The sequence below is a fragment of the Topomyia yanbarensis genome, unplaced genomic scaffold (genome assembly GCF_030247195.1).
Source record: "Topomyia yanbarensis strain Yona2022 unplaced genomic scaffold, ASM3024719v1 HiC_scaffold_4, whole genome shotgun sequence".
In the NCBI taxonomy this organism is placed as follows: domain Eukaryota; kingdom Metazoa; phylum Arthropoda; class Insecta; order Diptera; family Culicidae; genus Topomyia; species Topomyia yanbarensis.
The window spans coordinates 1,242,052-1,258,067 of NW_026683602.1; the positions used below are offsets into that span (position 1 = coordinate 1,242,052).

The window sequence follows — 16,016 nt, forward strand, 5'->3', positions numbered from 1 at the left end:
ATCGTGAGATCCTTTGTGTCGATACTGTAACATCGCTTGAAACCAGCGGCGGATCAAGGAGGAAGATCCGGAAGGGTCCGGAAAATTTTCAACTTGTTAAGCAATTTAAAACTTGTTTTAATTTTAAAATACCAACCCCTCATTGCATACTCCTACCTAAGCCTTTATAGGTAAAAAATAGGTTGATGATTTTTAGAGTGATTGCAAAACTTTTCTATATGAGAAAGGGAAAAATGTGCCAAAGTCTAGTCTAGTCTACACATACACAGCCAATACATGTAGGGATCCTGGAAAATTGCAGACGTTCGTCCACAATTTTTCTTGTCATTATTAATGTTTGTGGCACATATTGAATATGACACAAGCATTAAAGCGGCCAGGCCAACTGTGCAGCGTACAAAATAAAGATGATTCAAAATTATACGGCAATCAAATTATTCATTCCATGAATAATTTAATCAACGGATTATTTTGAACCTTGAATAAAGAAGAAACGTGGACAACCGTACACAACCGTTTTAATTTGATGGGGGTTTGATAAATCATTGGGAGTGACTTTGCTAAAAGGGTTAATGTCACTCCTTTGGTCCTAGGTTCCTGGAATGGAACAGAAGTATTTAGCCCTGCCCTGGCTAATGAGCCAGGGTTATAGCGCCCTTACTCGCTCTCTGAAACAATAGAGAAAATTGGCGAAATCGGTTAATTAGTAGTAATATAAACAAAAAACACATAAGAATACAAACCAACAGACAACTCACCTTTGACAAAAATCCACACAGGACTTCTGTGTCCTAATAGGCAGTACAGGATCATGAAAACAGAAACCTTCCGCGTTGGTTGAGCGTTGACGGAAAACACAAATAACTGAAGTACCTCTTCTACCGACACATGTAAAATAAAATACCTAAACGCAGCTCGAACCAACGTGCCAAAATACGCCTTTTAGAAAATTTAGCAAAAAATAACAAAAACAAAGAATTCTCATACGGACCAAACCGGCATAACAAAAATCACATTGTCTTCTTAAATAATTGGAATTCTCTCACCCGATGAGTTCCGTGATGATCTCGACCTCCTCGCGACTGTGCATGAAGAGCCACTTCCGGATGCTCGAAAACTCAGCTCCCACCATGCTCCATCTCCGCAATAACACACTCTGGTCATTCAACGCTCCATCGCATGTCTAGACATCCAAACACGTAAACAAGAATCAACCGGCTCAACTGCTTTCCGAGCACTGGACACAGTGCCTGGATCTATTCGAGGCCAAATACACTTAAGTTGCCTATTACAATCTACAGCACTATCGGCATCCACCTTCCGGAAATCCATTTGTATTTTCTATTATCGAGAGTAGAAATATCTTCTGAACAAAAATACACAGCAGTGAAAAAATGCACCTCCGCCTTCGATGATTGCTATGATCAGGACCCGCAAAAGGCAAAAATGTGCCAAAGTCCAAAAAAGTCAATTTCCCTCAAAAAAATTTTTTTCGGGATTTCATCAAATCTCAACGTGCATTTTAAAGTCATATGGCATCAAAAATGCAAATTCGATTTTCAAATTTTCCCTTACTCAGCCCTTTAAGAATTTTTCGTTTCAGTTTATATGGGAATTTGCTGTGGTCGCACACCCGCAACTCCGGAACCAGAAGTCCAATCAATAAAAATTCAATAGCAGCGGATGGGAAGGTTGCACCTTTCATTTGAGACTAAGTTTGTGCAAATCTATTGTCCCCCATCTTGTAAAAAGAATTGTATCCTTAGTTTTTAAACATATGTGAAATTTTTCATAAATATCTGTTCCCCCTTTTGTGTACCAAACTATATTGTTAGTTTTAAGATAACTGCAAAATATTTTGTAAAAAACTATTACTTGAATTCCTTGCTTTAAAATTTTTCATAAAAAAAATCTTTTGACCCCTCTCTTGTATATAGAATCTTTTTTCTAGTCGTAAGATAGCTGTAAATAAGCTCTTTAATAAAAAAATATTTCAACATTGTAACCTCCTAGTTTTAAGATATCCAAAATGCAAAAACAAAAAAATTTGGCACCGCCAAGCTAACGCATTTGTGCCTATCAAATAAACGAAATAATTAAAAAAAGTTTGTGCAAATCGGTCCAGCCATCTCTGAGAAACAGCGGTGACATTTTTTTCCACATACACACATACATGGCATATGACACTCGGCCCTCCGGGACGGGATCAGGTTGACGATTTTTAGAGTGATTGCATAACCTTTCTATATGAGAAAGGCAAAAGAGAGAAAGAGTCTCAATTCTAGAAGATAGGGGAGAAAGAAGAATCAACGGGGAATCGACGGCTTCGAAAACATTTTAGGTCTTCGCAATGCGTACGACTTTGTTGCGTTAACGTTTGAAACTTTTCAAAAGTATCCCATCCGATTTCTGCAATCCAGGTAGTAAGCTAGATCGTTACGTAACATGTTTTCACCGAAGAAAAATTGTTTTCATGGAATTTGTTACGTAATAGAGAAGGGGGGATGGAGAAATTAGAAAGACTTTCGTATATTTCATCGAAAAATTCGTTTGACTAATAAAACCGATTCGTAATTAGCCTACGGAAGTCGTTTCGTGATTTTAACGAAGAACTCGTAGTAAAAATAAAGGCGTCTCCATAGAACTAAAAATGATTCATCATATGTATGAAAAATTCGTACATTATACGAAAGCTTTCTGTACTAAACCTATTCGTAGCAGATTTAAGAATATGTTCTCTCAGTGTAGAAGTGAATGGGTCGCTCCACCCGCATTCTCACGACCGCAAGAACACCAATATTTAGATTCCGATTTGTTGAATGTTTTGTGACTAACATGGTCGAACTGGATAAACGTGACTTCCGAAACTATAAGCTTCCTTTTCTTTTACAGGAAATTTTCTGCATCACGATTTCTTGGTCCTACGCGAAAACACTGCAAGTTAATAGCAACAGTGTTAGATCGAACTATCACTTCTTGCTTGTGCGACTCGCTTATTTCTACAAATACCTTTGTTCTCCAAACCGTTTTGCTGGATTGTATACCAACAGAGCGAATGTTCTTATATTTGTTTTGTGTATTGTTAGGACAAACATTTTTTAATACTCCGTTCCAGGGATCGAGAAAAACGCTTGCGAACTAGAAAAAGTTGTCAGTGATATTTTTAATTCATAAGATCATTGATATAAAAAGTACTATTTTATAAAAAAAATAATAAAATGATCTGCGTAGCGTTTCGTTTGCCCGAAATGTCCGCGTGCCGTCAGCCTTGGACGACCACCTAATTTTCACTCTCTCAAGAGCAATGAGGCAATCGCAGACTGCGAGTGCAAGACGAGGCAGCTCACCATAAATTAATTACCGCAGAGTAACATGAAGCAAAGGGCGAAAAGAAAAGCAGGTTTTTGTTCTATCATCGCTATGATACAAGACGATTGATTTAGTTGGTAACGGTTTTGTGGTTATTGACTGTTTTCCATCAACGGCAACTGGTTTAGAGTTCAGAGAAGGAATGGGCGATGTCGAAGTGGTTTTTAACCGATATTTTCATTCGAACTCTCCGGTTCCATGTTCGACAACATCGATTTTGTAATTAAACAAAATCTATGTTGCCAAATCGCTTTTTTTTCGAAATGCCTATCACTAACCTCGAAGCTATAACCATAACCAATCACCGCTACCTCATTTCGACTGACTTGGCCCTGATACTGCGACAGTAATGTGACTTTCGGGGGACCACAGGAATAAACAATTGGTCTGTGGGATGGGGCAGCGTAGGCAAAATATATAGAATTTTTAATTACTCTAATTTCGAAGCCGTTTTGTCACCCAGCATGCTATACCTCCTGTCAGTTTTGAGTGTCGCATCTACCGATCTGGTGAGTGATGACGACTGCCCTGAAATAAGTTTTGATAACTTCTGATTTTCGACATACAGGGCGCTAAACCTGTTTAAACCATGCTTCTATTATCACTCAACGAATTTGAACTTGATCATTAAAGTTAGATAGTCTATACTGCCCATAATCGCAGGTCAGTCTCGTGTAGATTAGGGAATCCCATAGAACATGAGACTGACTTGCGATTATGGACAGTATATCTGTTCAACATATCGACTCTATTTGATGGTTGAAATTCAAATATGACAAAAATAGGTACATTACCCCACCACAAAAAAATACAATCACATTTCCCCTCCCCCCTGGAATGACGATCACATTTTCGGCAATTAAATTGTGGACTCTCGTGGTGACCCACACCGACAAATCCGCCTACTTCGACTGACATCCCAAAGCGAACTGAAAGCGCTGTTCTGTCAGCCGAGGAATGATTGACGATTGTATGTATAGCTGGAGAAGAGAGCTTCGCTTTTAATTACTATAGTGTGTGGCTGATAACAGACAATACCGACTGATAAGACTGACCGCCCTCCAGTATGGTTCCCTGTTCAGGCCGGTGCTAAATGAGTAAAAGTTTTGTGAAAATACGTGGTACACATCACTTCGGCACCCTTTCGGGCGAGGTGCTTTTGTCTTAATTACTGACCAATGGCTGTTGTATATAATTAACGATGTGGCGTTAATTGCCCCTCTTGACGTCTCGGCAAAAGGAGGGGTGAGCAGTTGATGATTTATTGCATTTAACTCATTAGTGTCGGCTGGTACCAGGGCGAAATGAGTCGGCTGGAGGAAAATTTCTTGCCGTTGATCTGCCCCAATCGTACTAATTAATGATAAGAGAATGATAATTATTGCAGGTTTTTTAATTACCGGACTCGTTCGGACGCGATAGCTTTCATGACCGAAGCAACAGATTGAGCGGTTTCATCATTCCTGCTGATACACCATTCTCGAAGTGCCACTCAAAGAAATAAATTTTAGCCCAATCGAAATTAATTAAAATGCGAGCGAGAGTTGGATTAGGGTGTGGGTGGCCCAAATTCGGACCGATTTTACTCATTAGGATGACAGCGTTCCAGGAGTCGAGGCAATCTAGGAGGAAGACCTACGAAGCAGGCGGCGAGTAAGATAAGAAAAACCTTCCCGTCCCCCTGTACGGTATCAGAAGTAAATAACCCCCGCAGCCGCCAGCGACACGACAGGAACTTTGTTCCGAAACAAAGTCTACTCATTCCACATGCCCACCCCCACAGCACGGTGCTGCCTTTTTCCGTGTTTCCCCTTTTTTCGCTTAATCAAACGACCTAGTTGGACGCCCTCCACAATATGAGCTAGTTGTTTTTCTTAGATATCGAGAGAAGAAGGAAGATGATAATTAAAGCAGTGTACCATGGTATTTGATGGGGTCTGTTTATGTGGATTGTATGTGTATGCCAAGATTTTTGGTGTGTGTCCCTTAATGGAACATACATCAAACACTAAATTCAATCAAACAGCAAAAAGCACCTGGCTTTTTCAGTTGAATCTTAGTTGATTTAACTCGAAATTAGATCAGAGACTCCTTCTGGGATGCGGTATCGCGGGGTAGCTCATGTTTGCCCTTATCACTTGAATAGTGATTAATTAGCCTCATGGCGCGGAATTCTCGTTCGCCTATGCCAAACTTTCTGAAATGCTGTCACCTTTTACAACCCTCTAGCAAGCACGATGATTCACGCAGATTTTCTAATAGAGCGTAGACGTTCTAAGTCTTGAGTTGTCAATAAGTTTTTAATGGACAAAGATTAAAAAATCAAAAAATTGAAAATAAAATTAATTTAAAAAATTAAGAAACTAAATAATCAGGAAATTAAAAAGCTAAAAAATTTAAACTTTAAAATTGAAAAAGAAAAAAATAAATTCAATCGAAAAATACAAAATTTTAAAATAAATGAAATTAAAGATTAAAAAATTTAAAGATAAAAAATTGAAAAAACTGAGAAAGTTACAAATTTGATGATTGAAAAATCATGAAAATGAAAAATGCAATGATTAAAAAATTAAGAAATTAAAAAAAAATGAACTGTGCAAACCGAGAACTGAAAAATTAAGCATATTTTTTTTAAATACCAAAAAATAAAAAAAAAATGATAAATTTTAACATATAAAAATTGAAAACTCAAAGGATTAAAAATTAAGAAATAAGAACAAATAAAGAAATTAAAAAATTAAGAACTAAAAAAATATCAAAGCTAAATTAAAAAACTAAAAATCAAAAAGATAGAGAATTAACGAATTAACAAAAATGAAATTAAAAATTTTAAGAATTAAAAAATTGAAAACAAAAAAAATAAATTCAGGTATTAAAAAAATCAAGCATTAAAAAATAAAAAATTAAAAATTTGTACAATTAAAAGTAAAGAAATAATAAAGAGCTACAAAAACAAAAAGTTATGCAAATAAATTAAAATGCTAAAATAGCTACAAATAGATTTAAAATATTTTTAAATACTTTCAAAATCTGGAAATTTTGCATTTGAAAATTTTGTTTATTCAAAACGTTACAAACCCCAAGATTTAAAAATACAAAAAAATTAAAATTGTGCCATATGAAAATTTTAAAATTTGATTTAGGACTTTAAAAATACCAAATCTTGAAAATTTTGAAATTTTAGGAACTAAACATTATAAAATATAAGTATTTAGAAGTTTCGACAATTAAAAGCTAAAAAATTTAAAATTTAAGAATATAAAAACTTACATGCTTCAAAATGTAAGAATAAAAAATCTAAAAATTTAATGATTTCAATATTTTAAAATTCAAAACTTTTTTTTTTTTTTTTTCGAGAGTTGTCCTACTGGAGCTGTAGAGCTAGGTTCTCGGAAGGGCTCCCCGTCAGAATCACATACTACAATTTGCAGACGAGACAGGCAATGTCGCCCAATAAAACACTGCAATAGGCCAATTGTAGCGGGCCGTGATTCTGAATGTGATATTCTTTGTACGGTTCAGGCATGTGCGGGCGTAGGGACTCGGAATCGCGTGTATCATCGCGAAGGGCTCGAATATTTGTACGTTAATGTGCTCTATCGCGTGTGCGTTTGTATGTCGCGTGTGCTAACGTGTAACTTCGCGTGCATAAATTCTATTTCATAACCGTGTGCCTTTCGCATATTCGCGTGTGTTCTAGAATAATCGCGCGCGGACCGTGAATCTGATACTTAATTTTTTGTGTACGGTTCAGATTCCAGAAGGAAGTGGGTTCTTCCATATCATTAGAGTTCCCAATCATGTCGTCGTAGAACGCGTGGTCTAGTGGATATGAGCTTTATTTTTTTTTTGATTGGTCCAACTGAATGTATGGACCTAAATTGCTAGAATAAAGGTTAAAGATTTCCGGACGTGACCGATTCATGATCGCGCATTTGCGGGTTGGCGTTTGAGATCGCGTTTGTAACTTCGTAAGTACTAAAACGTTCACACAATTGCCGCAGTGTTATCAAGTTTACGCGATGGCGGGCATAGGTGTGCGTAGATGATCGCGAAGGGCTTAAGCGTTCGTATGTTGACGTGTTTGTCGCGTGTATGTAACTTCGCATGTATAAATTCGATTTTGAAACCCTGCGGCGATTCATATATCCGCGGACCGTCATTCTGATCTTTAGTTTTCGGTGTACGGATCACATTCTGACAGGGAGAGAGTTACCCCATATCACTAGAGTTTCCGGTCATGTCGCCATGGAACGTTTTGTCTAGTGGATATGGTAGTTATTTTTCAATTTTATTATTTTTTTAATAATTAACAAGGACCTAGATTGTTTGTACCGAGGATAGATACTTCCGGACGATCCCGATTCATGATGGCGCGAGCGCGGGAGTTTGTAGGTTGACACTTGAGATCGTGTTGGTAAGTTTATGAGTGCTGAGATTTTCACCTTATCACCGGGGTGTAATCATGTTTGCGAGTTCGTATGTTGCTTGGAAAATCGCGAGGGGCTCTAACGTTTGTGCGCTGACGTGATTTTGTAACGTGTGTTCTTGAATGGTCGCGCGAACCGTGAGTCTGATATTAAATTTTCGGTGCGCGGTTAGAATTCTGGCAGAGAGTGGGATCGTTTATATCGATAGGGTTCCCGGTCATGTCGCCATGAGACGTGTTGTCTAATAGGTATGGGCGTATTTTCTTAATTGGTCCAGCTGAAGGCGTGGACCTAGGCTTCTAGGATCAAGGATAGACTTTCGGACGTGACCGATTCGTAATCGCGTGCACGATGGCATTTTTGTAGGTTCCCACTGAGACCGCGTTTGAGAATGTGTGAGTGTTAAGACGTTCACTATCACCATCGTTGTTGATTCAGCTGAAGGCGGGTGTAGAATGGCAGTATAGGACTCGAAAAGAAGAAATAAAAGACAATATATGAGAGACGTAATAGATTAGATAGGTACAAGATACAGCTGAAGTTATGATCATCGCATGAGACATACATTAGTACTTCAAACACTACTAATACTTGAATAGCCAATCACCACACATAGCACATCCTTTCTCAATTATCTATTTGTTACTGATTGATTGTTGGTTATGAGCTGGTGAATAGAGGAAAGGTATAGAACAGACAAAAGGCTCATATCAGCCCTCCCGGCCTCCCCGACACACCACTATCGAGGCGTATTGTAATCAACATCTTGAAGCGGGCTTCTTATATAAATCAAATCCTCAGTAGTCATAATGTTTGGTGGAATATTAACATGAGAACTAATTAACCTCTAGTAGTAGAACTTGGTGCAAATAAAAACTAAAAAGAGCGAAGGTCCTTATATTTAGATAACTCTATTGAATATATTGTGGCTTGATGATGTTTACAATACCGTCAATCCCATCAACCTGCGAGAGGGAAAAAGCTACAAAAACAAAAAGTTACGCAAATAAATTAAAATGCTAAAATAGCTACAAATAGATTTAAAATATTAAAAATTAAATACTTTCAAAATCTGGAAATTTTGCATTTGAAAATTTTGTTTATTTAAAACGTTACAAACCCCAAGATTTAAAAATACAAAAAAATTTAAATTTTGCCATATGAAAATTTTAAAATTTGATTTAGGACTTTAAAAATACCAAATTTTGAAAATTTAGAAATTTTAGGAACTAAACATTATAAAATATAAGTATTTAGATGTTTCGACAATTAAAAACTAAAAAAATTAAAATTTAAGAATATAAAAACTTACATGCTTCAAAATGTAAGAATAAAAAATCTAAAAATTTAATGATTTCAATATTTTAAAATTCAAAAGTTGAAGAAATTTTTTTTAAAATGAGCAAATTTAAAAATTCAATACGCAAAAAGCTAAAAATTTTACTATTTTAAAATTAAAAAACTTAAAATTTTAATTATTCAGTTATCAAAAATTTTTAGAATTTGATTACCTAGAAAATCAAAATATTAAAAATTCAAAGGATCAAAAATTTAAAAAAACAAAGTATCAAAAATTTAAAAAATTATATATTCATTAGTTTAAAAATTTTGTGAATTTGATTTAGGACTTTAAAAATACCACGACACGGTTTACACCATAGTTAGTGATCACGTTCAAATTATATCTTCATATAAACTTGCAGTAAAAAGAGAACCCGTTAATTTGACTAAATCAATAATCAATCATGAAAAACTCAATAACGACATCCAAAATTACATAGAAAACATCGAGTTGATTGATGATGTAGATGTATGTCTTACAAATATCATCACAACCTACAATTCTTTACTTGCGGAAAACACTAGAACGGTCTCCAAAACTTTTAAATGCAAAGGCGTTTTTTGCCCCGGGATCAATTTCGATTTGTGGACACTGATTAAAATCAAAAGTAATTATCTGAAACGAGTAAAAAATAACCCCAATGATGAAAACCTCAAAGCTCTTCTGCAACACATAACTAAAAAAGTTAATGTAATGAAAAAGCGGTGCAAAAAGGCCTACTTTGAAAACCTTCTATCCAACACAACTCATTCAAAACTTTGGAAAAATATTAATACCATTTTTGGTCGTTCAAAGTCGGATGTTCCCATCAGCCTAATTTCCAATGATATCAGAGTCACTGAGACTAAAGAAGTATGTAATGTTTTCAACGAATATTTCTCTAGTATTGGCAAAAATTTGTCTGACAATATTCCCACGAGCCCCAACTCAAATCCTATTACAAATATACAACACGTCCAAGAAAAAATCTTCTTGCGTCCTGCAACCATAAACGAAGTGATCCTTTTGATTAAAGACCTCGAAAAAAATAACAGTTGTGGTCCTGATAAGATCCCCGCTAGTGTTCTTAAGAGTAACTGTACCACTTTTGCAAATATCCTAACCAAAGCTTTTAATTTAATAATTCAAACCGGCAGGTACCCAGACTGTTTAAAAATAGCCCGAGTAATTCCAATTTTCAAAGCTGGTGATCCAAACCAACCTTCCAACTATAGACCAATTTCAACATTGTGCGTTTTCAATAAAATTCTTGAGAAATTGCTCATCACTCGACTACTCGAGTTTTTGAACAAACACAACATAATTTACAACTACCAGTATGGGTTCAGACCGGGCTGCAGCACTTTAATTGCAATGACCGAACTAATTGACTCCATCATTAGTGAAATTGATAGCAAAAGAATTGTTGGTGCCCTTTTTCTGGACCTAAAAAAAGCATTCGATACTCTGGATCACTCAATCCTGCTTAAGAAGTTAGAATGCTATGGTATCAGGGGATTAGCAAATCATATTATTCGTAGCTATCTGTCGCATAGGAACCAATTCGTATCTATTGGAGACTCGTGTAGCTCTTATAGACCAATAGAAATAGGAGTGCCCCAAGGCAGTAATATTGGGCCACTGTTATTTTTATTGTATATCAATGACCTAGGTAGACTCGGGTTAAAAGGGACTCCTCGTCTTTTCGCGGATGACACCGCGTTGTTCTACCCGAACAACAACTGCCTGGATATTGTACGCGACATTGAATCGGATTTAAAAACACTAACGACGTATTTCAACGAAAACCTTCTTTCCTTGAAGTTATCAAAAACTAAATATATGCTGTTTCGTTGATCTAGAAGAGCTATAGGCGTGCATCCAGACCCAAGAATGGGACAGTCTGTAATTCAGGAAACTAACTGCTTCAAATATTTAGGACTTCACTTAGACCCCACTTTCTCCTGGATTGAGCATATAACATCTATAGAGAGAAAAGTTGCATCGTTATGTGGGGCTATGCGTAAAGTATGCTCTTTTGTTCCCCAGCATGTACTTCTAAAATTTTATTATGCGCACATCTACTCATTGCTGAACTACCTTGTATCTGTGTGGGGTCGTGCCAGTATTTCGAATCTGAAAAAGCTACAAACGCTTCAAAACAGATGTCTTAAAATTATTTATAAAAAACCATTTATGTACCCTACTATTTTGTTATACAATAATAATGCCCATAACATTTTACCTTTGCTTGGGTTGACTAATTACCAAACAATAATGTACATCCACAATGCTTTGCATAATACTATTGCTCATAATAATCTAGAATTTACGACAGGAATTCGAGCTCATAGCACCAGACAAGCCAATCATTTATTATACTCCAGAGTATCCACGAACCTTGGTCAAAGACGCATTTCTTTCATCGGACCTAAGTTATTCAACCAGCTTCCTACTGATTTAAAGCAAATAACATGTCGCACTCGTTTCCAAGCAAAATTGAAACTAATTTTAAAAAATAAAATAGGAGAATTTTTAATATAAACTTCGTTCACCACCATTCGAGCTTATTCCTTTAGCTATAATTGGTTAACATTTTTTTAAATAAAAACAATTGATAAATGCATTTTTTATAGCAATAAGTAATAAATAAATTTAAATTATTATGAGCTTCCTGCAAAGCTACATGGGACCCTTAAAAGGATTCTTTTCCGCTGGGTACTCGCCGTAGCTTCTTGTCAAATTTTGTGTTTTGTCGGTCTCGTATTGTTTTTTTTTGTTCTCAGCGTTTCCGCGATTCGTAACTTTGTTTTGTTGTGCTGACCTTTTTTTGTACGCTGAGAACTGATGTGTCCACTACCAGGGGGCTCCGTTTGTGAGCTTTTTGGTGTGGGGGTAAGAGGCGGGCATTAAAAAAAAATTTTTTTTAAAAATTTAGAAATTTTAGGAACTAGACATTTTAAAATATAAGTATTTAGAAGTTTCGACTATTAAAAACTAAAAAATTGAAAGTTTAAGAATATAAAAACTTACATGCTTCAAAATGCAAAAATAAAAAATTTAAAAATTTAATGATTTAAATATTTTAAAATTCATAAGTTGTAGAAAAAAAATTTTAAAATGAGCAAATTAAAAATTTCAAAATTTATGAATTCAAAGAGCTAAAAATTGAAAATTTAAAAATATGAGCGCAAAAAATTTTAAAATTTAAGAAAGTAAAACTTTCAAAATAAAATTTACAAATGTAAAATTTAAGAATTCAAAAAATTTAATAAAAAAAAACAAAATGTAAAATTCAAGAATTTAAAATTTACGGAAGCTAAAATTTTGAAAATTTAATAATTTAACAGTTTAAGGATTTAAAGATATAAAATTTTTAAAAATTATATGTTCGAGTATTTGAATATTTAAAAATTCAGAAATTTGAAATTTCAAAAATTGAGAATTTTAAAATATGAGGATCTAGAAATTTAAGGATTTAAAAATTAAAAGATTTAAATACGTAAACATCTAAATATTTAAAAATTAAAGATTTCAATATTCGAAAATTAAAATTTTTGAAATTTTAGGATTCTACAAGTTGAAACTTTAAAAATAAAAAAATGAGAATTTTTAAATTCAGAGATTTTAAAGTTTTAAAATTTGAAGATCCAACGATACAAGTACATAAAATTTTTAAAATCTTAAAATCTATAGATTTTAAAAACTATAGATCTTAAAATTGGAAAATCTGAGGTCTAAGTACAATAGGATTCCGTTTTTGGCAATAATATTTTTTTCAGTTGCCAAAACTGGAACCGTGCCTTATATAAAAAGCTTTTATTTTCAATTTGTGACATCATAAATGTTTAAAGATTACGATTACGAAAAATGACGAATATTCAATATGGGTATTTTATTATTTTTTTTTTTGAGTTTTTTTTTTTCATTTTGATTACAGAGGTTTGCCTCTGGTCATTCGCCTTTTTTCGGGTTAGAAAAATCTCGAACCTTATGTGCTGGGTTGGGAATCGAACCCAGGTGAGCTGCGTACAAGGCAATTGATTCACCAACTACGCTATACCCGCCCCTTTTTTCGAGAGTCGTCCTATTTGGCTCTCCATCAGAATCGTTCACTACAATTGCAGACAACGAATGTATGGGTAATAATCTTTTTGGTAAATGCGGAACACTTTCCGAGACGTTTTACCATGCCGAACCAGACCTCGACATGTTATTCCACAAGCTAATTTGCTCTGCGAAAAACTGTAGAGTGTAGCTAGATAGCATTTTCGGAAAAATTTAAGCTCCACATGTCACCGGAGAAAGGGTACCAACATCCATTGTTGAACAAAATTGAGAGAAATTACACGATTTTTTCTCCGTCCCAGCTCATTCAAACCCTGACATAGTACAGGTAATCCGCAGAGCAAAGCATACCCCTTTCGGTATTCTGAGGTACTAGAACAACAGATGACCACCGGAAGCCTATCTTGTTTCGCCAAATATAAAACACCGACAACCGTGACCATAAATAATGACAGCAACCGTGAGCGGTTATTTACATCGTTGCAAGTAAATACGTTTCGAAACTACCGGTGACCGCCAACAATTCCATCGCCACTTCTGAATCGATACGTTATCTAAGAAACGGCTACCATCGCTAACCGATAAGCCGATGATCGACAACTTATCCGTTTCAGTTTCGAACGGACCGGTCCACAGAATGAACGTACGTACAACCGCTCTTCTTCTACTTTCCTACGTTGTTCAAAGCCGGATCCTGGCGGAAACTGTTTCGAGCACCACCGTCACTACAACGGCCGATCTGATTGTCGCCGATGGTTACCTTTCCGAGCAACATCCGGTAGTCACTGGCGACGGGTACCTGCTAACATTGTTTCGAATCCCTGGAAGTCCGCGTAACCCACCACAGAAGGGTAAGTCCGTGGTTTTTCTTCAGCATGGAGTACTCTGTTCGTCGACCGATTGGGTCATCATGGGTCCGAGCAGCTCGCTGGCATACTTGCTGGTAGATGCCGGCTATGATGTTTGGTTGGGAAATGCTCGAGGAAACACCTACTCGCGGCAACACCTTCTGGATGATCCGTCCAAAGTGAAGTTCTGGGATTTCAGCTGGCACGAGATGGGAATGTACGACTTACCGGCGATGATCGATTACGTGTTGGATAAAACTGGAGAGGTTTCACTTCACTACGTTGGACATTCGCAGGGAACAACGTCTTTCTTTGTCATGGCGTCAATGCGGCCGGAGTATAACAGGAAGATTCGTTCGATGCAAGCTTTCGCTCCGGTGGCATTCATGGGCAACTTGAAGTCTCCGTTTGTTCGTGCGATGGCTCCGTTCGTGAACCAGATCGAGGTGAGTTGACTTTTACGTATAGACCAGCTTTCTAACACCGATTTCAATGGTTGTAGTGGATGATGCGAATGTTAGGAGTGAATGAGTTCCTACCGAACAGTGAGATGATGGCGCTCGGTGGACAGAAGGCTTGCAACGATGAGTCCCTTTTCCAGGAAGTTTGTGCTAGCGTACTGTTTCTGATTGCTGGTTTCAACTCGGATCAAATGAATCGAACAGTTCTGTCAACTATTCTACGTCACACACCAGCTGGAGCTTCCGTTACGCAGTTCGTGCATTATGCTCAAGGTGTCAACTCGGGTCGCTTCCGACAGTTAGACTACGGCGTTCTGCTCAACTTGCGTCGATACGGATCGATAACTCCACCGAATTACCCCTTGGAACTTATAACCGCACCAGTGTTTTTGCACTATGGTGATAACGATTGGCTAGCGGCCGTCGGAGACGTTCAGCAGCTTGAACGACAGCTCGGGAATTCGGTTGGATTGTTTCGAGTTCCCGACGATCGCTGGAATCACCTGGACTTTACGTACGCCATCAATGCGAAGAGTTTGCTGTACGAGCGAGTCATTGAACTGATTGCCCGGTGGAATGTGCCGATTTAGAAATAAATGAAATGTTGACATTGAAAACTATCTGGAGCTAGGTTTCATTCTAAAATCCAAAATATCTCCTATGTAACGAAACTATGTAAGGTTTTGCTCGCTTATAACTCCGCTAGATGTATGTTAATCATTTATACACCAGCCCAGTGAGTCTCAACCTGGGGTCCGCGAAGAAAAATATATTTTCCGAGTGCATATTGAAATTTCAAGTCTTATTTCCTAACAAACTGAAAATAACATTTTGATAGCATACAAAATCGATGTTTATCCGTAGGGGCCCGCAGCAACACAGGGTGATTTCTGAGCGGTCCGTGGTACGAATAAGGACAACCGCTGCACCAGCCGATTTAGAAACATCTAATTTTAATATTAATAATAATTTAAAGCAATAAAAGTTATCTATTGAAAAAGTTCAAAATTTCAAAAGTTCAAGTTCAAAAGTTCACGAAATTACTGTTCATAAAGTGGTTTTTTTCAGGCAGAACCGTCAATAGAAAACCCCAAAATGGCTCAATCAAATACGGTACGAAAGGTTACAAATAGAGGTGCCGCGTGTATATTTGAATCATTTGTTGCTCGCATGCAGTGTTATCATAGTTGCGGATGTAAATTGTGATTTTTGAATTTCAATATTTTAAAATTTTAATGCCTAGAAAATATTCTAGTTGCAAATATTTCTCGACAAACATATGATTTGGGCGTATAAGCCAATATTCACTTTGGGTTGAAAATTCCAAACAAACGGTTACTCTCCAATCACAGATGTTGGTATTAGACAAAAGTGAAAATCTGTGATAAATTACCTAAAAATCTGTAAAAAAAATCAATATTTTCAAAAATCGGTGAAATTTTTATAAAAAAGCCAAAAATCTGTAAAAAAAATAATCTGTGATGAAAAATTACGGAAAAAGATCTGTGAATATGGTAAC

At 36.3% G+C, this 16,016-nt stretch overlaps 1 protein-coding gene across 1 annotated transcript; it reads left to right on the plus strand.

Annotated features, from left to right (window-relative positions):
- Positions 1-13,783: 13,783 nt before the first annotated feature.
- On the plus strand, positions 13,784-15,117 carry LOC131695383 (lipase 3-like). Its single transcript, XM_058983855.1, has 2 exons — positions 13,784-14,482; positions 14,539-15,117. The coding sequence occupies exons 1-2, from the start codon at positions 13,826-13,828 to the stop codon at positions 15,085-15,087; spliced, it is 1,206 nt and encodes a 401-aa protein (XP_058839838.1). The 5' UTR covers positions 13,784-13,825; the 3' UTR covers positions 15,088-15,117.
- Positions 15,118-16,016: the final 899 nt, after the last annotated feature.

Bases quoted from the DNA above. Each gene is read 5' to 3' on its own strand.
- LOC131695383 (XM_058983855.1), top strand. From the start codon at position 13,826: ATGAACGTACGTACAACCGCTCTTCTTCTACTTTCCTACGTTGTTCAA. The intron at 14,483-14,538 runs GTGAGTTGACTT...CAATGGTTGTAG, and splicing joins CGTTCGTGAACCAGATCGAG to TGGATGATGCGAATGTTAGG.